Source organism: Anas acuta, chromosome 20 (assembly GCF_963932015.1).
Source record: "Anas acuta chromosome 20, bAnaAcu1.1, whole genome shotgun sequence".
NCBI lineage: Eukaryota > Metazoa > Chordata > Aves > Anseriformes > Anatidae > Anas > Anas acuta.
The window spans coordinates 2,878,224-2,903,043 of record NC_088998.1 but is presented as its reverse complement, the minus strand read 5'-3'; the positions used below and the strand labels follow the sequence as shown (position 1 = coordinate 2,903,043).

Genomic DNA, 24,820 nt, shown 5'->3' with positions numbered 1-24,820 from the left:
TGCGGGACAGAGATGCTGAGCGGGGAATTGGCGAGCTGGATCCTCTCGCTCTGGCAGGGAGGACCAGGAGCGGTGCCAGGTCAGAGCTGGGGCCCAGCCAGCCCGGTGTTACTGACGATATTCCTCCTTCCCCAAGAGCTGCTGGCGTTCGCTCTTCCCCATCACAATCTTTGCTTGGTGGGGAGAGGAGACCTTGCAGGGGCATCTCATCACAAGGACGCACGTATGGAAGAAAACAAAGCAGCTCCTTTATGAGAGCAGGTCCCGGGTGATGTTCCCGAGGCCTCAGAAGGGATCAGCACTTGGAGCCGTCCCCAGAGAGGGCTCCTGTAATGTTAATGGTGTTTTGATAAAAGCTTTGTCAGCTCCTCGTGGTGGAAGCTGGGGAGCCAGAGGAGCAATTGCAAATGGCCTTATCTGGATCTCAAGGCCAGCTTGGTGCGTGCTGTCTTAAACAGATTTATATATTTGTTAATGACTGTACTCACTAATTGGCTGCTTGTGCTGGATGGGGGGCTGGTAACGAAATGGCAAGAGAGGCAGAATTTCTGTGTGCATCGCTGAGCGGTGCCTGCTGCTGGCAGCAGGATGGGGTTTGGGACCAAGCTGGGGGGGACCAGCAGTGCTGTTCTCCACAAGCAACGACCCCTGCCCTGCTCTGACCCCGTTCTGAGGCTGCCAAAGGGCTCAGTCTGGGTTTCAGTCCGCAACCCAGGCATATCACGGCCCAGCCTGCCTCCTGGACTCGGCTTCAGCTGCTCTTTGCCTGGCTGGTGGGGAGAACGTATTTGCTCTGGCAGCAGCAGCACGGCCTGGGGCCTGCTGTAGTTCAAGAGCATATAAAAATCCCAGACCTTTCACTAGTTTTTTCTATAGCTCAGTCATTCCAGCCGTGCTGCAGCCACCAACAGAGATCTCTCACTCTCAAGGAAAGACGAAGCTGTGGCACTCCGTAGCCCTGAGCCAGGTCGTCCCGTGCCTCCGTGGGCATTAACCTCTCTTGTCTTCGGCTTGTCTTCCAGCTCCTGAAAGGCTGCAAGAAGCTGAACCTCTCCGTGCACTCGGTGGGCCGCATCCCCGGGGGCTATGTCACCAACCACATCTACACCTGGGTGGACCCGCAGGGCCGCAGCGTGTCCCCGCCGCTGGGCCTGCCGCACCACCAGAACAGCTCGCTGCGCACCGACAGCGAGAAGAGGAGCCACCTCCAGCTGCTGCAGGAGGGCGACGAGAAAAAGGTGAGCTGGGGGGCAGCCACCCCCCTACGGGCCCATCCACAGTTACAGTGTGAGTGGCAGCCTCTTCGTGGCTTTTGCAGATTTTCCTTTTCATATTCTGGCTTCCCTTAGGGCAGCCTGCCCAGCAGGATATGCTGTGTCCCATTTTCCTCCCCGGGTCTGTAGCTTTCCCTCAGTTTCCACTGGGGAGCTGTGTGAGGCAAGATGGATTGGTTTTGGTCCTGTCTGATGCAAGTACAGCCTGAGCCCGTAATCCTTCCTGAGCTGGAGACAAGGCGCTGTCCAGACACGGACTTGTCTGGCAGTGAGAATGCTGTCAGGGCAGTTAAATGAGAAATTGCTCGTCAGGCTTTTCCCAAGCAGGTTGCTGTTTTGGCTGGAGGCCCTTTGCTCATATGCTCAGCGGGAGACTGACCTGTCCTGGTCAGGAGGGCCTGTGGGTGTGGAGGGCTGGATCCCAACGCACATTACTGCCCTTCTGCTGGCCTTTCACATATTTCCTCAGGTGTTTCCATCAAGCTTTCTTGGGTGTCTTGGCAGTTTTGCCTAAGTAAAGGAAAAAAAAAAAACAAAAAAAAATATATTATTTTTTTTCTTCCAAAGTTGCTATAAAATAAAACGGATACTTTACTTTTTTCTCTTGGGGAGAGGTGAGCAGAGCCAGGAGGGGCCTGGGCAGCCCTGGCAAGTGAAAACAAAGCAGAAGGGGAAGGCTTTTCATCCTGTTGCCCAGGGGAGTTGGCAGGGTCTGGCCAGTGGTGGGCCTGTGGCAGAACAGAAAGGATATCAGCGTGTCTGATTCCCATCTCTGACCACGAGCCCATCATCCCTTGAGACAGGCCATATAATAAACGAAGGAACCTGGCTGTGTGTTCACTGTGCAATACCTCATCTTGGGGATTTAGTTTTCTTCTACTTTGTGCTTCTTGTGCACAGAGACCTTGAGACTCATTGCAGATGCAGAGGAACAGCGCTATGATGCCCTCGTGATGGGGCATGAGCTAGAGGAGCAGACGCTGATGATGGATAGGGAACCTGTTAGTCCCATGGTATTGCCTCTCTGGTGTTTGTGGGACATCCAGGTACTGTCACAGGAGTGAGCGCTGCCCAAAGGCGTGGATTTACCTGGAGCCTCAACATATTTCCTTCTGGTTATCCTGAGATCACTCTGGCTGCCCCCAGCACTTTGATTGTTTGCCCCAAATGTCCTCGGCTCAGCCTGGAAAGCTGTAAGCTGGGGCCTCCCAACTCAGCCAGAGAGGGAAAAATCTAATTCAGGACGAGGCAGTTTGCTGATGAAATATTTATGTGGGCCACAAGGGAGAAGGGCACATTATTTTTACTTTAAGAAGAGAAACTGCTGCTGGCTTGCTGCTGTCCCCCACCCCCTACCACTCCGTGTCACCTTGATACAGCCCCTGCAGAGCACGCAGAGGCTCTTTGAAGCTGCAGGTAGGGGGTGTTTCTGCACGTAGTTCCTTTACAGCTTGCTGTGCAACAACACGAGATGCTCAGAAGCCTGCAGCTGTGCGAGTCCCTTCCCAAGCGTCTGATCTCCAGGGAGGGGTGCTGCGGGTGCTGTGGGGCTCTCTGGCAGCGTGGCTGCTGCATGAGCTGCTGGCAGACCAGAGCACTCTCTTCTTCTCTGCTGTCGTCCTCAGCTCAATAGAGCTGTATTGCGGGGGTGCACAAGAAAATGAGTGAACTTTGCAAGTTAAACCAGCCTTAATTACCATAGCTTCATTTACTTTGGAAGGGAACTCAAGCCAAGTTGAATGAAGGCCACATTAAACTTCTAAGAGCATCCATGGCTTGGATGCTGTTGCCCAAACTCACTCCCAAGGTGCGAGGGGCCCTAGCTCCAAGTGTGGCACCATCCTGGCCTCAGCCTGGCTGCAGGACCTCGGTGTACTCCTCGCTCTGAGCTGTGCTCTGGTGCCGTAGTGTGATGCCTCGTTGTGGCAGCGCTGCACTTGCAGAGCACTGAGGAGATCTGCCAGCCTTGGGTGCAGTGCCCAGGCCTCGTGGTGCTCCCAGCTCGTGGCATGCTGCCTTCAGCAGCTCTTTGCTGAGCCATGAGGAGTGAAGAGCCTCGCTGTGTGCCTGGCTTTTCCCAAATCTGTGCTTGTTCTTCCATTCCCTGGCACTGCCTTCCTGCAGGCTGGGCACTTTAACTCCTCCTAATGGAGGATCATGCATTGTCTAATGGAGGATCACTCACTGATCCCAGGGCAGGGCATGAGCACCCCTCTATTACCTGGGGAAGAGTCGATTGCAATTGCAGAAAATATTTGAAGCTCACAGAGATGGGTTGTAATGATCTGATACAGAGGGCGGTGCTGGATCACAAGAGCAGGCACCTACTCCACCTTCTCCTGGCATCGCTCCTATGTGGCTCATCACAGCTGCCACTGCTGTTCCCATCTGACCCCCAGGAGCCCCATGCAGCTTGTGCCTGGCCCTTGGCTCCTCCAGACGTGATGTGGGGCAGTGAAAGCAAGCCCCACCATCATCAAAGGCTGGCTGGCAGCGAGACCCCAACCTAGCCAGTGGCTGTGAGAGGGGTTGTTTGGTGTGACTGCACGTTATTGGTCTGAACACGTGCTTCAGGGCATGAACTTACAGAGTCGTTTTGTCCTGCCGTTTCTGTGCACCACTGAGAGACGAAAATATGCCCCAGAACAGGGGAGCAGTCTGCCTCCAGTTTTTTTTCTTTTCCACTTGTGTTTGTTTATATATTGCTGATATAAATGGGGTTATTCTGTTCACAGATACCATGCAAATAAATGCAACCTGTCCCTGGTTAATTCAGCCCAGTCAGCTGGAATTGACGGGTATCCCTGCGGGCTGTTTGATTTCTGGATGGCTTTACATCCTAAGGGCAAGGCCGGGGATTAGTGGGTTTTTCCACCCCCCTCTCCTGTTGCTAATCAATCTGAATGTCCTGCAACACAGACGCAAAAGCGTTCTAGCAGGCGCTGTTTGGGAAAATGGGCAGAGATCAGGCTTCAGCCCTACACAGGAGGATGTAAACCAGGAACTTTGTTAATGCTTTGCTACAGTTCAGTAAACCTGCAGTGCTGCCGTGGTTAAGGAGATGTTTCCAGCTTCTGCAAGGTTAAATTCGAGGTTGGTGGAGGCGTCCTGCATTCATCAGGCAATAGAGATATCCCTGTCTGGCTACCTTTCTTCCCCAGCGCTGCTGTTCCTGCTGAAAGGATGGATTTTTGTAGCGTAGTTTAACAAGTTTGCTTATCTGCAGCCAGAAGCATTCATTATCAAAAAGCTTGAAATGGAAACCGCTGCTGCTGGCGTGCGTGTGGCAGCGTAAGCGATCTGTCTGGCGGCGGAGGGACGGGCGCGTGGCTGCCTGCCATCAGCGGCACCCGGCGGTGCGTGGGGGCGCACAGCAGATGGGCTGCAGCGGTGTGTGGCTGGGTCGGGGGGGTTTCGGCTCACCAGCAGGCTCACCTCCTCGGGGAGCTTGGCTGCAGCGCAGGTTCAGCACAGAAGGCAGCCAGCACTGCTGGTGCTTTGCTCACCCTCGGCTTCGGATCTTTGTGTGGACACTGGGGTTCCCTTGCTTTTGGCTGTAAAAGGAAGCGTTATGGGGATTTGGGGAGCTACCAGGGGGATGTCCACTGACTTTGCTTTCACACTCCTTTTCAGGCAGAGGTTCTGGGCCAAAATGCAGCTTGGGTCAGGAGCTATTCTGCATGGGCAAGCAGGAGGTGGAAGCTAAGACCTGGGTCAATCACTCAGTGTAGACCTGACCTAGTATGAATAATACCTAAGGAGAAGGCACAAGGGGTGCAAGAGCTAATGGGAATGGAGGGATGAAGGAGGTGCAGGCACGTATACACCTGTGGTTGTGCAAGTTGTTGCAAATCTCGATGCTTTCCATGTCCATGGTTGAAGAGATGGCCATATTTCCAAGTTTTTCCTGTTACTGGTTTCCTGTGGTCGCAAAGAGCCAGCCTTCCCTACAGAATGAGTGGGTTTGTTGTGCACCCTGTGCACATCTTCCCTGTAGGTGAAGTAGCCAGGGATGGTGGGCAGTAGCTAGTTTGAAATGAAGAGCTTGCAGTGCTGCAGAGCTCAGGGGACATTCCTGGAGCCGTCCATCTCCAGGACAGACACAGCAGCAGGACGCAGTCCCCCAGCAGCATCCCAGCAGAGGAAGCAAACTCTTTGCTGGGGAGGTGGGACCTGCTTGCAGTGGTCACCCCGTGTTTCAGAGCAGGTTAATGTTTATGATCTGCTCAGGCTCAAACCGTTGGGATTTTGACAACAGCAAAGACCACTTATGCTGTGAATTGTCGTTGATGCACTTCTGGGACCAACAGCTTATTTCATTAAAAGCACTTTGGAAACCATCAGCCAGCAAAAACTCATAGGTGCTGCTGAGCTGGGAGGAAGACGAAATGCTCTGCAAGTGTTGCACTGCTAATTCCCCGAGAAATGCCATTTCATCAGCTGAATTGTTGCTCTAATGTGCCGATTGCCAGGGGAGCTGCTTATTCCTTTATGCTTTTGGTGCAGCAAAAGAAAGAAAAATATACTCAAAGAAGAGAATGAGAATGTCTCTGCCTCCAGGCAATTTTGTGTTCAAAAGTAGCTATGTTTGTTACCAAAAAAAAACAAACAAAAAACAAAAGGAAAAATACATCTGTGATAACATTGCGTGGCTTGAATGCTTTCGGGAGGCTGATGGTGACTACTTGAGCATGAAGGATAAGAGATGCAGGAGATAAGGACAGATTTCTTTCTCTCGGCTTGTGATGACGTTTGCAGCGCGGAGCGGCCGGCTCCCCACGTCTCCTGCTGTTTGCCTGCTCTGACCTTGCTGGCTCTGTGGCTAGAGGCCTGCCCAGGCTACTTGCCGACTCATGGTCACCTCCCCACCACCCTGCAGGGTTTCTGTGGAGATTGGAGTGTGTGCCATGGGTGGCTGGTGCCTTGGACCCTGGGGTAAAAGTTACGCCGCTGCCTTGGGCCGCACTGCCCTGGCAGGCCTCGCCTCAGCACGGCCCTCAGGTCAACCCATGCTGGTGGTGCTGTGCTTCGCTACTTCAGGCACTTTGAGCAGAAACAACACCCAAAAGCGATGTTTATGCCCAAAGCCATGATGACTACAGGTCCCAGCATGGCTTAACAACAGCTGGGTGGATGGCCTGGCCTGGAGACCATCGTGCAGTGCTGCTGTTTTGGCCTGCCTGTCCCCTTGCGCTGGGTGTCACCGCTGTGCCGCAGGAGGTGGGCTCACACCTCGGCACGGTGTGCAGACATGAGGCGGTGGGGTTCCCTCCATAAGCAGGAGGGGAGATGAGCCCCGCGAGCCCCCTTAAGTGTTGTTTTTGTCGCGTGTTAGCAGTAATGGCATGGAAATAGCTGTCGGCACGGGTAGAACCTCCTCGGTCTGTCATGCAGCTGTGCGCTGAATTGTACCGATGCAGAGCAATTCTTGTCTGAAAGTGCTTTTTCTAATGGTAAAATTGAGTCTGTCAACAGGTAATTTCATAAACCGGGAGAAAAGAAATCCCATGCAAGTATCAACTCAGAGCAAACGCCTTATCGATTATGTGTTTTTTTTCCTCTTCATTTCCTGCAGCAGCAGGAGGCAGATGTTTCAGTGCTGAAATTGAGATTAAAATTGTGTCCCTGACCTTCCAAATGCTGCATTGTACGTGCAGGGGTAGCTTAGGGCTGGCCTCAGCCCTGGCGAAGCACAGGGGAGGAGGTGGGTGCTGTGTAGCCACAGGGACAGCGTGGCTCGGACCGTGCTCCGCAGCCGTGCCACAGCCTCCGTCCCATCCTGTGGCCATGCTCGTAGCCTGGGCTTGAGCATGAGAGGTGCCCTCGGTGGGCATTGCAATGGCTGGGGACAGTCCCATGCCTGGGGGAGGCGGTGTGACGATACCATCCCCAGCGGCAGCCTCACAGCATCTCTGTGGCAGGCCCCATCCCTGCAGACAGCCTCCTGGAGGCAGCAGGCCCTTGAGAAACTCAGCAAACTGCCTTCCTCCTTATCCCTAAGCCCCTGAGCAGGGATAGGGGCTTCATCCTGGCAATCGGCTTAACGCAGGGTTTGGCTCCTGGAGCGCCATCTCCCTGCGCCTCCTTCCTGCCTGCCTCGCCCGTCCTGCATCTGATCAAACCGAGCCTCCTGCCTGCGTGTGCTTGCTTCATTTCTCAGCTATTCCCTAAATCTGCGGTTTGTCAATAAGCTGAACGCTCTCAGAGTTTTTTCCTCCAGCCCCTGCTGCCGTGATGCTTTCCCAGCAGCCTGAGGTTCTGCTGCAATTTCTGCAGCGTTTATTTGGAGAGGAGTAGGTAGTTGTTAATTAAGAAATGCAATTAAGCCTTCAACAACCCAACTTTCACGGATTGCCAGCAGTAACATTTTTAAGTAGTGCATTTTATTTTAATTTATTTTTTTCCCATACAGCTGGAGCTTGCAGGGAAGAAGGTCTTTCAGACCTTTATTGCTCGGGGCTGTATTCACTGCTTTCCACTTGCTGCTTCTTGAAGACTAGATCCTCCTGGTACGTGTGTGGATATAAACTCGCTCTCTCAGCACCACACCAGCTTTGAAGGAGTATCTCTTACTCAATTCGATGATACTGGGGTGGGGAGACAAGCTTCCAAATCCCTCGGGCAGTGTTAAAAGGAAATGTAAATTTCTTGATACTGAGCTGCTTCTTGCGTTGCTAGCCTTAGTGCAGGCTGGTGAATTTATTTGTTGTTCAGGGATGCACAGAGGGATGCACTGGCCAGTACCAGGCTATTTTCACCCTGATCTGTGCTTTTGTGTGCTTTGCTGCTACGTGTATTTTTATCAAAGTTGAGGAGTTTTTGAAATATATGGCAGTGCTGTGGTGAAGAAATTCTATTCGGAGGCAAACTCTGAATGTTGTTAGGACAAATGGGGAGAAAAGAGAAAGATTTTGGAAAAGTTTAATGTTTTTCTGGTTTAAAAAAAAAAAAACAGTGAAATTTCTGTAATGCAGTAGTTCTATCAGAGCAACATTTTAATGTCAAAAACAAAAAGTTAAACTGCCCTTGATTTTGACAGGCAAATGCTCTGCTGGGTAGGTTGTCTGCCAGTTTTCCTGTGCAGCCTGGAGCATGAAGGTGTCTTTATGGTTCCTTTATAATGCTTCAATCCGAAAATTGTTTCCAGCAATTTGTGCGCTGCAAAGCAGGTGAGGGATTAACCCAGGGGATTTCAGTTCTGTGCAGCCTCAGACGAGGGTGGCGATGCAGGTGGGTAACTTCCCACAGCTCCTGCACCTCGCTTGCCGAGGCACAGCTGTTCTGGGAGTGCGAGCAGCGGGTGCTGTGCTGAGAGTGGCGGTGGCGTGTTTGTGGGATCACCCTGCTTTGGCCCACGGCCCCACAAAGCACAAGTTGATGAGGCATTAGTGGAGTTTCCAGCCGGCTGTGATCTCAGAATGGAAAAGCAGGGACTGTTTTGGCATCCATGTCATAAAGTACATAATTTTGCAGTTCCTACTCCCTGCCAGTCCCTAGTCAGATTTCTGTCCTGCGGCTGCTTAACCACCCAGATAAAAAGGATTTTCATTGCCAGTCTCCCTAAAGCTGGGCTGAACTCTCTGCATAATGCAGTGTCCTCCAGAAAGGCAGGTTAATTAATGAACTGAAGCTGGAAATGACTTTTGCATCCAGGTAAATGTGAAAGCTTTTGATTTGACAGGGATGAAGAGTTTAAATATAAAAACCCATTCACAAGCAGGCCTGCTTCTGGTTGTTTCTGCCAGTATGAAATGCGTCTTGGCTTTTCTCGTTTGTTTTTATTCCTGCTGTCTGCTTTTCTCCAGAATCGGCTTGAAACTTGGGACAAAAGAGGGAAGGAAAAAAAATAACACCACCAACCTGGAGTTATTAATTTAGAAAATGTCACGCCGTGACTGCACAAAGGCCGTTTTAAATTGAGACCCCCCACGGGAGCTAAACACAGGCTTGCTCATCCCCTCTAAATTCTCACCTGAACCTTCACCCAGCACCGGGCCCTGCGGGCAGGGGAGGTGGAGGCGGGCAGCTGGCGGTGCTGCACGGTGCTGCTGCTGTCGGAGCGCTGCGGAAAGCGCTGAGCATCTGCTGTGGTATGTGCTGCTGTCCTGAGCAGCGCAGGTGGAACATCTGCCCTGGTGTTATTAATGAGAGATAATCAGGCACGTGGCTGTGCAAATGGTTCCTGAATGCCTTCTGTGCAGGATGCTCTGAGGACGGGCGAGGTGTCCTGGTGGGTGAGATGGAGGGGACCACGGGTACCTGTAGGAGCCAGGCTTCAGGTACACGAGGCTGTGCTGGTGGCTCCAGTGGTGACTGGATCATGTCTGAGCGTTTGGGTGTCCCCAGTCAGTACCTGCACATCACATTTCTGTGCCTGAGCTGGGGTTTGGGAGCGCAACAATCCAGGGTACAGGCAGGGCTGCATTTGGGGGGGAATTTAACTTTGCAGCAGTGGTTGGTGCCTGCACCTCTGCCAGTGATGGGGAGCGTTGGGCACTGCCCCTGCTGCAGGAGTGCCACTGGGTCTTCTGCAAGCCCTGAGGTCCTTTACAGGGACAGGCAGCAGGATGTGGTGGGGTTAGAGCAGCTCTTCCCTTCTTCCATGGTGTTCCTTGGTAAAGCAGTTGCAATGAAGTCCTCGCTGGAGCAGTTTTTCTGTTGCTTGTTCTTCGTGCTCCCTCCAGGCAGAGAGCGCCTGGGGCAGCCCCTTGCAGTCGTGCCCTGTGAGAGAAGGGCAGAAAGTCGAGCTGGGCCGTTTCCCAGCCAGGCTGGTGGTGGGTAATTACCATGCAATCATGTTTGCATAGGGCACGGGCAGGGCGAGGGGGAGTTCACAGCCAGCGCAGACTGGCACCGCTCCATCAGTGGCAGCGGTGCTTTGGGGTTTTGTCTCAGCTCAGAGAGCTGCTCCTGGATGTGAAAGGTGTTTGCCATAAGTAAAACCAAGAGCTTGGTTTTTTGGTTGATGTTTTTAGTCCTTAACGCTAAGGGCTGTTTTTTTGTAGAATACAGGGAGGAGAAAGGAGCACTGGCATCCAGCGGTGCTGGCAGTGCCCTGGCTGGCTGATCCCCTTGCTGCCCGCAGAGTGGCTTCTCAGTCCCTGGCTGCGTCACATCTCCTTCCCTGGGTCCCAAACCCCTCCAGGAATAATGTCGCTGCTCCTCATGGGCTGGTTTGTGCCTCCTTCACGTTAACCTCCTGCCATTGCAGTGCTGTCCTGCTGGATTTGTCACCTGCTCCTTTCCACCTTCTTTCTCTTCTCTTCCAAGTTTTCGGAGAGCTGCCATCCTCCACACCTTCCCAGCGCAATCAGCGCATCCGCCCCATTTGAGCCCCTGAGGCACTGAAAGAGAGGAAAAGACAAAGCAAACCCAAATCATGGGTGCTGCAAGTTCTCCATGACCCGCTGAGGTGCTTTTGTGCAGCTCCCGGACACCTCTCAGCATCTGCTCCTCCTCCTCTGCAGGTCAATCTGGTCCTGAATGAAGGGAAGTCCCTGGGGCTTATGATCCGAGGAGGGGCGGAATATTCCTTGGGCATCTACATCACCGGTGTGGACAAAGGCTCCGAAGCAGAGAGCACGGGCTTAAAGGTAAGAGCAACCCCAGGGCAGGTTGAAGGAGAGCTTCACACACTGGGGCTGCAGGCACAGGGCTCTGACACACAACTGCTTCTGCTCCTGCTCTGCGGGGCTGTCAGTGGAGAGGTAAGTGGGGTGTTTCAGAGCAGGCTGGTGGCACGGTTTGGGTGCTAAGGCTTGAGGGAGCCAGGCTGCCGTGCAGAGAGAACTGCAGCCTTATGGCCTGTGGAGTAGGTTGTACCCTCCTTCTGCCTTAGCTCCCCCCTGCCTGATTTCTGCCCCTTGAGACAGCCTGGGGTTGGTTTCGGTGCAGGAACCTGAGGCTGCAGCACAGACTTGGCAGGTGAAGAAAGTCACCCTCACCTCCCTAAGCTGGCAGGGAGGAGTTTTCCATTAAAGCTCCTGGTCCTGTGCCCTCCCCTCGCGTCTCGCATCCAACCCCATTAAGTTTGGAGCTCGTGTTCTGCACGGGGAGCTCTGAGCCTGCCTGCGGGGCTGCAGTTAGCTGCCTCCACGCGGGGAGGGCAGGCTTGCTGCAGTGGGAACAGGTGTGTGCCACTTTCCTCCCGCAGCGTTGTCATCTGCAAGGATCGTGTCTTAACAAGCCGAAGCAGCAGGTTCACCCTCGGGGCTGGAGCAGAGCCCGTCAATCAGCAGCCTAAGCTGGTGTGACTTTGGGTTATGGCAGGCACCCTCTGTGCTCAAACAGGTTCCTGAAGGGTTGTCTGGGCCCTTCTGAGGCTGGACTGCTCTAGGCCAGAGTTTGATACGGTTTTGTCATGGACCTCTTGTAAATTGAGGTGCTACATCTCTTTTTTAGTATATTTTTAAAAATTATTTTTAATCCCACCATGTACAATGCAGACACATCACCTCAGAGCTCCCCCATCCTTCCTGCTGTACCGGGTCTCAGGGTACAGTGGGACATATTGGGACCTCAGTTGTGTGTGGTCAGGGTGTTTGGGGGTAAATTTTTATTTGTTCTACAGCACTGACCAGTAAAATAAGCTGAAAAGGGAGCTGTTAGACATCAGGTGTTGCTGATGGGTGGGGTGTGTTCGAGACTCAAACCCCCCAGGCTGTAGCATTTTCCTTCACCACTCAGAGGTTCTTTTCTGTCATTTTTCTCCCCTCTAAGAGACCCAGCTCCCTGCAGTCTCACTGTGTGCTTTTTACTGTCTCCAGTGCAGTCCCATGGGCTCTTACAGCCAGCTCTTTCCCTGCTACTTGTGTCAGTCAAGACAGGACAGACATTAAACCCCCTGGTGCTCCCTCAGTCCACTGAAGTCGTGCTGGACTGTGGAATATCGAGGGGAAATCCCCTCTGATCCCCTCCGTGCATCACGAAGCGATAAGTTTCTCCCTTGATCAACCCTGGCCCATTTAGGGCTAAGCCTTCAGCTTTGTCCCAGCGGCCTCACAAAGTCACTCACATCCCCCAGGGCTGCTGGGGCGAGGAGGGTGGGCACTGGTGGAGAGGGCTGGGACAGACAGGATCTCGTCCCTCAGGCAGCTTTGCACAAACCAGTTGCATCTGTCGGCACTGAGGTCACCAGGGTCCCCTTTATAGCCACGGGAGAAGGAGGGAGACCTTTGCTTGTAGGGCAGCAAGGAGTGAAAGCTGCTGCTGCAGGCTCCCTGCACGCCTCCCTCCTGTCCTGCATCTGTGTTTCTGCCCTGGGCTGGCACCTCGCCTGCACCCTGCCCCGGCACGCAGCCGTCCCCCGGGGGTGCTGATGGGACACAAGGTGGTGGCGAGGGGCAGCAGGGACAGTGCTCGGGGCACAAGGATTTCAGGACAGATGATGAGAAACATGGGATAATTCTTCCTCCTAAAGAGCTGGGACTGGCATGAGTCCGTGTGTCACTTAGGTCGCTTTGCGGAGCCAGGGGAGCAGCCGTCTGGAAGCAAACCTGCTTGTCCCTTGTCCCTGTGCCACAGGTCAGACTCCACCTCACAAACACCAAAAGCCAGAAAGATTAAAGGCAGGAAAAGGAGAAAGTCCCACTGTTTTCCTGAGGTTGTTCCCGTTTGTTCCATGTGCAGTCCTGCATTGCCCCAAGCCCCACTCCCAGCCGCACGGGGCACGTCGTTGCGCTCCTGCTGTCTGCCAGCCGGTGAGCTCAGCCAGCCTGCGCTGCAAGATGCACACAGACAGCCACAGCAGCACCACGCAGCCATCCCTGCACCTCTCCTGTTGTGCCTGCCACAAAGGCAAGACAAAAATCACACGCACACGTGGTGCAGGCAGGCGGCGCGCCGTGAGGGGCTGTGCCGCAGCGCTGGCTGCACGCTGGAGCCTGTCTGGTCGTTATCCCTCTGTCCTTGCTGTTCGGGTTTCCAGTTGCTGATCTGTGCGTGCCAGCAGGACGATGCTTTTCTGAACGTCAGGCTTTGTGTGATTTCAGACACGCACGCACACTTCCCCCCCGAGTTGTGTATGCTGCAAGCTGTAGATTTAGGACCGCCTGGAGGTTTGGAGATAAAGAAAGGCCTTTTAATTTCTGCTGTTAGGCACAGGCAGGTGTAGAGTGCATCCACAAGCTCCCAGTGCTACTGCAGGTGCTGGTGGAAGGAATGTGGTATCACAAGGAGGGAACTGATGGCTTAATAGGATCGCCAGGTAACGCGTTGCTCTCTCAAACAGAATATCTGTGGTTTTGTTCAGGGCGAGCTCAGCCCAGCCTGGCTGGAGTTGGTGGAAAGGTGACTGCTGATTTCACAGGCAGAGGATCCTTCTGAGGGTTTTGCTGCCTCCTCTGATGCTGAGATACGTCTCTTGCTCACCACATCCATTAGAAGTGTTTTTCTATGCTTAGAGGCAGAGAATAAAACCCCATGTAATGAGCTGCTGAATCTGGTGCCGGTCTCTGAGCCCTGGTGCTTGTTCCTTGCTGTCACAGACCCACGGTGACTTTGGGAAACTCGCTGTCAGCTCTGGAGCTCAGCAACTGATGCCTTGGTAGCATTCAACACCGGCCTCTTGATACGGGGCCTAAGTGGGACAGGGATTTTAGGGGAATCTCTCTCTGACATAAAGCCCTGCATTTATCTTCTTCCAGCTACTTCTCTGCCCTGTTTGGTGTAGCCATACCTAAGGCTGCTCTGGCTGGGGACAGTCCTCGGATTGTCCTGGCAGAGGTCTGTGGACAGCAGTGTCCTATAAATAACACATGGAGGGAAGAGATGCCCCAGGGCAAGGGTACAAGCAAGACGAGACTAAGAAGCCAAGACATTGTTTGCATAAAACAATATTTGCTTAAAAAAAAAAAAAGAAAAAAAAAAAAGAAAGAAAGCAAAGATTTGGCAATACTGAATTTGTTACATTTTTTTTTTATGAGTTGACTCTGCCAGATTTTTAATTTTAGGGGAAAAATATGCCAGGAAACCCTCTTGTGTCCATGGCACCAAATCAGAATTTCAGAATGTTGTAATGGGATTTTTTAAAATTGCCTTTAAATTTTGATTAAAGGGCAAACAAAACGATGTCAATAACCAGTCAAAACCAAGTCATCTGCTCTCAGACCCGAAGCTATAACCTGGAGGTCCCTGTGCAGAGAAAGGGGGACGAGCCAAGTTACAGCTGCCACCGTGGGGCCGAGGTGACGCCGTGTGGGGACCGCAGCCACCATCCGAGCGCTGTGCGGTGCCAGCAGCAAGCAGGCTGCGTCGCTGCAGTCAGTAATTAAATGTTCACCCTTTTGGCCTCGGCCCGTATGTTTATTCATTCTTGAGCCTTCGGACAGGGCGTTCTTCAGGCGGGCTTGAAAATGTGCTGCCTCGGTGCAATTTCCTGGGCTGAAGAAGTGCCGGGTGGCAGAGGGCTGCGGCTGGAGCACGAGCCAACCTTGTTTGCTTTCAGCTCTGTCCTTCTTGCTTCCCTCCTGACGTACACAGCGATGCCTCCGGGAGGTGAGCTTGTTCTGTTGGCACTTGGGACTCTGCTCATCTTGATTTCTTCCGCATTCATTTTTTCCTCGTGTTGTATTTTGTCAGGATATTTTTTTAGGCCGTTTTTCTTTTTTTGTTCTCCTTGACCTTTACATCAGAAATAGCAGATTTCAGGTAGCTTTCATTGAGCAAACAGCTCGATATTGAGTTTGCAGCACAAAGGCTGGGGTAGAAGGAGGCTGCCACAACCCCTATATATTCTCATACAAGAGAAGGAGAAAGAGAGACTATAAATCAGAAGAGGTGGGTGATTTTGCATCAGCAGTGACATTCATGAAGCTGTCCCTTGAACACTGGCTCACATTTTGAGGTCCACGCAGAGATGAAGATACTGATAAAGAGAACGTAAAAAGAGCCTCATGGGCAATAAGCTGTAAGGTGAGAGATGCACTGCAGAGATGCGTGGTCGTGGTGTGCAAAGTGTCACCTCTCCAGTGACGTTCCCTCTGCGGGGACATGGCACTGCTTAAACTGCTCCTCTGCTGGGAAGCCACCCGAAACCTCCCCGCAGCAGCACTGGAACCCCAGGAGACATTTTGTGTGCTTTTGTATCTAGGCTGTGTTTGCTTTGCTCGCTGTATTTGTACTGCAAGGTGTTTGGGGATAGGAACACATTTTCCGACAGCACTTGGCACCTGCTGCTCCCTTGCCTCGCTCCCGGATCTGGCTGATCCTTCCAGCAGCCTGCCTGGCCTCATTCAGCACGGATCATCTGCCCCGACCCGCTTCCCTCCTGGGGCAGTTGAGCACCTCCTTATTTTTCTGCGAGTCTCTATTCAGCTGTTGGTAAATTGATTCATGCATTCTCCTGTCCGCATTTTTAATTTCTTAAGGTCTGCTTTCGTTAATGATTTGTGCTAGAGAGAGATTCCTTCTACTTCAGTGGTGTCTGTGAGGGTAATTTAACCTCTCTTCTGGCCCATTAGTGGCATTAAATAAGACTGGTGCTAGTGCCAAACCGCCTGGCATCCTGCTAGCCCTGTTACTCCCAGCTCAATTTGGTGTCATTTAACATTAACTCGTATTTAAAATCTCTCGCCTAGTTTTCTATCTGTGTGACTGGGTTTCTCCCAGAGCCAATTTTTATCATTTTTAAGGGACTTGAGGAGATCAGAACCCTTGTCTTAACTCCATTAACTTTTCTTGACTGCGCATCCCTTTACCGTGTAACTCTGTCTCCAGAAAGAGAAGGGGCCAGGCCCATCATTGAGGTGTGGTATTTCTAAACTGTTCTGTTCTTTGTGGCCACCTTTTGCACGCTATGCTCAGCCCCTGCATTCCAGGATAGACATTTCTTTAGAAAGTGAAAATAATGCCATTTTCAGAAGTGATCAGGCACTCAGTAGGTCCCGTTATGTCCCCCCACCATTTGCTGAGCACCACTGGAAACTTGTGCCTGAAACATTCAGGGCAGTAGCTGTTCTGTGTATTCTTTTACAACTTTTTTTTGTGTCTTACTATTCCTTCATTTATTCCATGCTGGTCAGGACCTGTGCATACAGCAAATCATTTGCTAGAGTCAACCTTTATTTTAACAGATGGTTTGTTTGCATTTCTGCAGTCTTTTATTCCCTTCCCAGTTGTCCTTGACTTTTGGAGGAAAAAAAGAGATATCGATGTTAATTAGCAAAAATCCTTTTCTGCCCTAATAGGAGTGTGCCATTAGATAGGCTGATTTGCAGTCGTTTAGGCTGTCCACTGATTCCTTATCTGCCCTTCAGCAGCAATTATTTTTGCAAGGTCTTTTTCCCCTGCACGAGGTGCTCTCTTATCCAAGTATTTTGTGGCTGGTTCTTCTCACCCCTTGTTAATATTCAGGCAGCACCAGGCAGAGGTGGTCTGGTGCTGGGCACCCCACTAACAGAACACGAGAACAGACAGCCATGGAAAACAAATGATAAAAAAGCAATGAAGACAGGGACCGATGTTGTGGCTCATCCAGGGCCCCTTCTGGTCTCCCTGCCAGCTTCCTTTTGGCCTGCTCTTGAGGAGAAAAAACTAAAGAACGGTTCATTAAATCAGTGTAACTGTCTTGAACAAAAAAATCATGAAAGTTTAATCCCCGATATGGGAAACTATTAAAGATTCATGATTACAATAAAAGTATCTAATCGAATTTGGGTCTTCATTCTTTTGGTGCTGCAGTGAGCCCAGTGCTCCTTCTGTGCTAGCAGCAAAATCCCTTCCAGTGGATGGCCCAGTGAATTAGAGAGGCCTGGGAGGTGATGGCCATCACACCCGGGTGCATTTCTCTCGGCAGTTTAGTCACTTGCATAATTCATCCTCCTCGTTATGTTGGTGGTCAGCAATTTTCCGACTGCTGGGTTCAAGCTGAGAGACCTGGAAAAGATCTGGAAAGGACCCTGAGGTATTTCTGCTGTCTGGTGGTTGGGAATGTGGTCGTCTGTGGGGTTTGCCTTCCCTTGGGCTCCCTCCCTCCCTGTTTCTGTGTCTCTCCGGATCAGCTCAGGTGGAGCTGGTGCCTCGGGCTCTTCCTGCAGCTGGTTCATAGAAGCAAGGCTGCTTTTCTTTCAGACCAGGGAAGCTTCACATCCCCGGCACGTGATTTTGGCAGCTGGTCTCTGCTCTGCAGCCTTCTAGGGTAGGTGTGAGCATCCCATCTAGACACAGCTCTGCTCTGTGTGCTCCCTGCCAGCCGCTGCAAGGGTTTGCCGTCTCCTGGTCACGACCTTGCCAAATCCAGCACATCCCTGGTGCTGCGTCTTGTCCTTCTCCAGGGAAAGTCAAAGGAGGGAAAGGTGAGCCAAGAGCAGATGGCTCTGTTTGCAGGGGCTGCTGCTTTGAGAACCTTTCTGGAGCCAGAGGAGAAAGAAGAAAAGGAGAAAAAAGGTGCAGCGGGACCTGGAGCGTGCATCCCACTGCGAGCTCAGGGCCCTGCATCAGCCCAGCCTTGCCTTTGGGTCTCTCTCATCTCCAACATCTCTCCCGCATTATTAGCTGTGCAGCTGATGAATTAACCATGGTTACAAGGACAGCAAGCAGAGAGCACTGGCTGAACCATGCTGAGGTCAAAACAGAGGCCCTGATGGTGGTGTTGGGGGACTGGGCTGTCCTGGGCTGCCACAGCCCTTGCTATCCACCAGCCCCTTTGCATGTCACAGAGGAAGGAGATGTCCCCAGAAGAATGAGGCAGCCAGCCTGAGGTGGCTGGATGGGGCTGAACACAGAACCGAGCTCTGGTGCATCTGGGATGCAGCTGGTGCCTTTGCTCCAGCCCCTTTCCTATTTTCTCCGCTCACAGTTTTTTTCCAGCCTCACTCAGCATCCTGTGTCCTTTCATCAGAGGGAAAGGTAGACAAGAGCCCTTGACTTCTCATTATTGCCAGCATTATTTTATATAGCTCCATCAAGTCCCCACACATCACCTCTTCTCTAAATTTAACAGGCCTAATCTTTGCAATCTGTCCTTTCACAGGCACCTTCATCGCCACCAGTCATCACTTCCCTTCTCTGGAGCTTTCCCTTCTGTGTCTCCTTGCTGGGCAGGCAGGGACGTACCGGGGAATGCACTCACAGCAAGGTCACACATCCACGTGGATATCTCCAGTGCACTGTTTTTAGAGCTGTTCTTGAGCTGTTTTTTACCACTCCTTCCTGTCAGCATGTTTTCTGTTGCGTGCTTTCTTGATCCTTCCCAAATCACAGCTGCAGCTCTGATCAGCTTCTCCAACTCCTTTTGTCTCCTTGTGGCTTCTCAGGGAGACCCTGCACCATCGCTAGGTCTGCATCCATTTTTGCAAGGCCGGAGGATCAACATGAGCTCCGTGAATGACCCTCCAAAGCCAGGTATTTGCTATGGCTATGAGCAGAGCAGGGGAGCTTGAGGCTGGAGGAGTCAACATGGCCAGTACAGGTCTCCTGGCAGGCCAAACGGTGCTCAGGGACAGCTCTCCTTAGGGTGATCAGGAGTCAGGAGGCTTTCCTGAGCTGTGCAGCACCCGGACCTGCCTGCTGAGGCTAATTTTGGACACGAGGACAAACACAAGTCCCCACTGTGGCTTGCTCACACCCAGCCACAACATTTAAAGGACAAAGGAGCAAGCTCTGTGGAATTTGCCCTGCATGTTCATCCTCCTCATACTGTTCCTTCCCAGAAAGCTCTGCCATCCCAGTTCAGACTGTGGAGAGGACAGAGTTGGAGGGGAGAGGTTTTGCCCTTGTACCCAGAGATCTGTCTGGGGATGGGCCACCAGGCCCTGGCCTGGACTCCGGGCCAGCTGCAGAGGTGGCAGCCCAAGGGCTTTTCTCACGTTTGACCTGAGACCCAGTGCTCTAATCTCCACCTCCTGGCCATGCGGGTCAAATTTCCCTTCTTGGCCACTTGCTTGGACCCAACAATAACTTGTCTTGTGCCCACCTTGTGCCAGGACTGTTTGGGGAGCTTGCCACTGTGGAGGTCTGGTGGCTGATAACGCTGCAGGCAGCAAAGAGGGAAGCTGCCCTGCATCCTCGGCACATGTAAACTGCCTCTGTGGTCCCTAAAATAGCCCCAGCAGTGCTTGCACAAGTGCCATACAGTGGGTTTGGGGGTGCTGCTGGGGAGAATAGGCCCGGGGGCTCTGTAACAGGCATCTGGAATTTTCTTCAAGACTCGTTTCAAAAGAAAACAAAGCAAAATGTAATAACAATTAGGCTGCTGCAATCTCCCCTCGAGCGCTGCTGGGAGGAGCATAATTTAAGGTAATTGTGGTTTTCTTTGCTATTAAGCCAACTTTGCTCTCCAGCAGTCTGTGGGGGAGGTCCCCTGGTGCCACAGAAGTGCGTAAACCTGGCAGAAACGGGAGGCTGAGACCATGGCACTGCGGAGTACAGCAAGGGCAAGGGGAGCCGGGCTGTGGCCACTGCTTCGGTGTGAGCCCCGGGGTCCGAATCCCCTCGGGGTGAGCTGGTTGTGTTCCCCCTGAGGCCCTGGATAATGCTTGTGGTTGTGCCCTGTGCCCCTGGCTGGTTATATGGCAGCAGGGGCAGTGTTGGTGTTGGTCCCTGAACGTGGCTGCTGCCAGGGCCGGATTCTGCTTGTGAAATACCCTCAGTACCCTCTGGGGATGCACATTGCAGTGGTTTCTGCTGGCTCATGGTCCTTCGGCCACCCCAGGACTCCCCACCAGCTGCTCTTCCCCTCCTCTCCACTTGATTTCTCATAAAACCGCCCCTTGGGGGGCTGTGTGGTGCCGGTCACACCACGCTTGGGGCCCCTCTAGCCCAGGGGCAGCATGGCTGACACACTCTGCCCCAGGTTTGTGGGTGCTGGCGGAAGGGAAAGGCCCCTGGGAGGCGCCTTTCTGGGTCCTTTTAGCCTTGAAGCTGCCGGTTCTTGTTGGCTGAACTGCCTGCCACAGGCCTAACAAGGGGAAGGGGTGTGTGTGTGTGTGCAGGGGGCCTGCACGTGTGCCAGTCCTCAGCCAGCATGGCCGGGCCTGGAGAGCTGCTGCTCCGGCCCTAAACCCCGGGAGGTGCGGCACGTCCTGGCCCTGCTGCTGGGTGCTCGGGCCTGGAGAGGCTTCTTGGCTGCTGGGATAGTCAGCAGGTCTCTTGGTAGTCGTGGTGTCCTTTATTTCAACCCTACAAAGTTTGGGTGGCGCTGGGGGAAGCTGGGTGGCAGCAGAGCCGCAGCCCGCCGGCGGTAGGCTTGGCAGCGGCGAGTCGGGGCTTCTGGCTGGGGTGAATTTAAGTCTGGAGAATTAATCCCAGTCCTCTGAGGCTTCCTCGACCCAGCAGCAGCAGAGTGAGATGGACGGAGATGAAAAGTTCGTGCTGACTCTTTGTGCTGTTACTTCAGTATCCGAAGCACTTCCCTCTCTCCCTTTTCTCCTCCAAGCTGGGGGCGAGTTATTTAAAGAGCTGTCGTGTTCTGCTTGTATCACGGCATAAAGAAAACAAGATTGTGTTTTGACAAAAGCTGAGCAGAAGCCTATGGTTAAGCAAAGATATGAAGAAGCAGTTTCAGAGAGGTGGCTTATCAGGAACAGGGTGAATTTTGATATGGGAGTGAGAAGCGCACTGAATGCCCTAGAAGCGAAGAAAAAGAGGACTTGGGATGAAGGAGATTCTTCCAGATGAATGCTGTGCCTTGAGCACGGCCAGGCTGTCAGGAAGCCCCTGAGTACAACAAAGGCTGTGCCCACAAGATGAAAGCTCTCAGGAGCAGCTGGGGAGGAAATGGGGGGAGAGGAGAGATGAAATCCCGGCTGTCCCAGCTCCCCCCTGACAGGGCTGGGGCTGAGACACTGAGAGTGAGCCCTTGGGGCTGCACGCAGAGATCCGGGGTTTGGAGCCTCTGCAGATGGCTCCTGGCCTCCCAGCTCAGCAGGAAGGAGTGGGAATGGACTTCTTTGTATTTCTGGGGATTGTTTCCAACATCATCTGCAGACTGGTCTGACTCAGGATCCTGGATAGGCTCCTCCAGGCTTCCCAGCCTGGCCCGTTGCTGGCTGTTGGCTGAAGGTCTCACTCTCCAGCCACCAGCACTTGGATCCTCTCCCTCATCTCTGTTCATCTCTCCAATTACTGTGGCCCCAGTTTGGCGTTAGGGTAAGGTGAGTAGCTCCTCTCCAGTGGAAGAGGAAGGCACGTTCCTATCAGCAATGCCCACAGGGCAATGCCGGGCTCACCCTGCCCTTACTCTGCAGGTGGGAGACCAGATCCTGGAGGTGAACGGCCGGAGCTTCCTCAGCATCCCCCATGACGAGGCGGTGAAGCTACTTAAGTCCTCCCGCCACCTCATCATGACAGTGAAGGACATCGGGAGGCTGCCCCATGCCCGCACCACCGTGGACGAGACCAGGTGGATAGCAAGCTCCCAGATCGGAGAGACCCTGGTCAACGCAGCAGGGTAGGTGCCTGCTACACCCCATGCAGTAAATAGGGCTGCCAGGGCTCCCCTAGGGTACTTAGTACCCCCGGTGCTTAGCTGGGTGGCCCCCATGGCTGGTGCTCAGAAGACAGCACCCTGTACGGTGGGTGAGGTGTGGGCAGCATGCTGCTGTGCCATTCAGAGCCCCTTCCCTGGTCTCTCAGGCCGGGAGCTTTCCCCCATTAGCTTACAGGTACAGGGAGAAGAGTAGCTAAGAGATCTCCTCAGGGGATGACTGCTCCAGGAGGCGACTGATGGACACGTGGCACTTGGTGTTAACTCATCTTCTCCCCCCTCGCAGGGCAGCGGGCGATCACGCTGCGGAGGCGGCAGCCAGGGTAAGAGATGCCAGCCCTCACCTCAGTGCCTTGTGAAAAAAAAGCCATCTCTCCGTGGGAGGGAGGGCGGTGTGCTCCTGGTGGTAAAAGGGACGTTAGTTTATGAGGACGGCTGCCTTTTAGCTGGCTGTAGCCTTTTTCCTGCCTATCTCACGTTGCTAGTTTTATTTCTACAAAGCCTGGCATAATGGGAACCCCTCTCCTGTACCACTGCTGGGCCAGTTGTGGGGCGCAGCTGGAGCCTCCCAGCCTGGGGATGATCATGGTCAGGGGTGACAGGCAAGGGCATGGGGATCCCATCCCATCCCATCCCATCCCATCCCAGGATCTCTCCCACCCCGCAGCACAAGGGTAGCAGGGCCCTGCCCGGGGCTGTTCCTGCAGCACCACATCAGCCCTTCTGCACCAGCCCTTTGCAAGGTGCTCTCCCTTTAAATGGAAATGAAGCCAGGAGGTTTCACAGGTGGCTTGCACTGATAATGCCTTCATGCTGTTTGCTTGGCAAAACATGTTCCCCAGCCTCAGCTCCTTTCAGTGTCCCCAGGACAGTCGGGATGTTGTCTGGCTCCATATCTGTACTCTGACTGCTAACACTGGCAGGGGGGGGAGCAGCAGGGACCTCCTCCGTTAGAAATCCTCCCCAGAGAAAGAAGCCTTTTGTCAGTCTGCCTCTGCAGTCGGACATCCCTGGGGCTCCTCTGGGTCTGTTAGCTCTTTCTTTACCTGCTTTGAGCTTGCAGTGCAAGTTGTGCATTTTGTACAAGATGCATTTTGCACAAGATGCCTTCTCTCGTGGCACCCATTCCCCCAGCTGTGCCAGGAAGGAATGCAGCCTGCTGTTAAATCAGTGGCTGGCCAAAGGATAGTGCCCAAACCCAAGGCCCTGTTTTCTTCCTCAGCCTGTGTTTTACCGGGGCCTGGCGGGCTCGCAGGTAACGCTGAGCAGCATGGTGAACCAGACCCGAGTCATGCTGGAGGAGCAAGCGCGGCACCTGCTGAACGAGCAGGAGCGAGCCACCATGGGGTACTACCTCGACGAGTACAAGGAAGGCAACATCTCCGTGGATGCTCTGGTCATGGCGCTCTTCGAGCTGCTCAACACGCACGCTAAGGTGAGCCCTGCACCGGGGACAGGGACATTTTATCTCAGGGGCCTGAGCAGAGCCATGGTCACGGCGTGGCTCAGCACCTCCGGGTGTCTGCACAGGGTCAAGGGTGAGGGTTTGAGAGCAAAATCCAGGGGCAGGACATTATGGGAGGCACAAGCTGGCATTTGGTGGCAGAGGAGCTTCTGGTAAAGCTCAAGACCGAACGTCTTCCTTCGTTACCTGCCCGTGCGTCTCGTTGCCACTGCTGAATGGGGGGAGGATGGGGCTTCACGTGCCCGGGAGTGTGGTCATGCTCCAACCTCTCTTTGGTTGTCTGTCTGCCTGGCCCAGTTCTCACTGCTTTCAGAGGTGCGGGGCGTGATCTCCCCGCAAGACCTTGACCGCTTCGACAACCTGGTGCTGAAGAGAGAGATCGAGTCCATGAAGGCCCGGCAGCCCTCGGGGCCCAGCGTCGGCACCGACTCCTACTCCATGATGTCCTACAGTGACACCGTCTCTTCCTCCAGCAGCCACTTCACCTCCACAACCGTCAGCTCGGCCCGGGTAAGTCTCTTCCAGCTCTTCCTTTTCCCTTCAACCCCAGCTCCTGGCAGCCCTGCAGCAAACTCAGTTCCCCCAAGTGCTCTGCAGGCATTTCCCCCAGCATGAAGTCTGCTTCCCCCATGGGTTCCTGCAAAACTTTTTTATCCCCTTACAAGCTGCCAGGGCTCATCTCATCTGGCTGCAGGCTGTGCCACAGCACTCCTGCTTTTAGAGGCAGGAGTATCCTACAGGGGCAGGAAAATGATGACTTGTTGCTGACTTGGAAAGCACAGCCTTGCTCCGAGAGGCCTTTGCCATCCATTTGGTTCCCAGCAGAGAGAAAAGGGTCTAGAGCAGCCGGGTGGGCTGGAAGGAGGCAGGGAGCAGGAGTGCAGGGACAGGCACGGTGTTGCTCCAGCATTACCTGCCTCCTGATGGGTCCTGCACACGTTTGGTGTCCCGTATGGGCGCTGCAGGTACTTAAATTCTGAGATGCTCTGGGGTCCTTGCAGGCTGGGCACAAGAGTGAGATCTGTAGGGGCAATAAGGTGACAGGGTGACACATCATGATATCTCTCAGTGCCCCTGAGACGAGATAGATGCCCCATCCTCTGCGTGGGGGCTGAGCATCCCTTTGTCCCCAGGGAGGGAGCAAGTTTGCTTCCCACCCAGGGCCTCCAGCGCGCAGTGCGGGAGAAATCTCAGTGACTCGCCGCTGCCACGCCGTCCCTGCCGCTGTTCACCAGCTCTTGCTGCCACTTCAGAGCCACCTCCTCAGAGATGTGGCTGCCTGTTCCCTGTCCCAGCGGGTCCCCAGCAGCCAGGCCAGCTGCGTCCTGTCCCAGCCTCTGCCCACTCCAGCATTTAGCAGCAGTGCTCCCACGTCTCGCTGCCAGGCCTTCGTTGCACGCACCGTCTAATTAAGTTATCGTAATCACCTCAGAATGTGCAGGCACACAGCCCCCAAATTAATTTCCTGGCCGTAAAATGCCTTTCATCACAAATGCATTAGCAACCTTGGAAATTAAAACCTTCTTGAAAAGAACAGATGATGATGGGCTTTCTGCTTGTTTGACAGCAAGCAAACCGGCCCACGTGCGGGGCGGGTGGGATTGTGCTGCAGAGGGGCAGCAAGGTGGGGGGCTTTCCTGGGGCTGTATCTTTCCCACA

At 53.5% G+C, this 24,820-nt stretch overlaps 1 protein-coding gene across 3 annotated transcripts in view; it reads left to right on the top strand.

Moving 5' to 3' along the window:
- The window catches only part of WHRN (whirlin), a 46,608-nt gene that overhangs the window by 13,204 nt on the left and 8,584 nt on the right, over positions 1 to 24,820 (top strand). For 2 of the 3 annotated variants that reach the window (XM_068657298.1, XM_068657297.1), the window contains exons 2-7: positions 1,023 to 1,238; positions 10,742 to 10,867; positions 21,458 to 21,660; positions 21,983 to 22,019; positions 22,919 to 23,131; positions 23,459 to 23,671. In XM_068657298.1, the coding sequence (XP_068513399.1) occupies positions 1,023 to 1,238; positions 10,742 to 10,867; positions 21,458 to 21,660; positions 21,983 to 22,019; positions 22,919 to 23,131; positions 23,459 to 23,671 (1,008 nt within the window). The remainder of the gene's footprint in view (positions 1 to 1,022; positions 1,239 to 10,741; positions 10,868 to 21,457; positions 21,661 to 21,982; positions 22,020 to 22,918; positions 23,132 to 23,458; positions 23,672 to 24,820) is intronic. The other variant, XM_068657299.1, reaches the window with a different exon arrangement.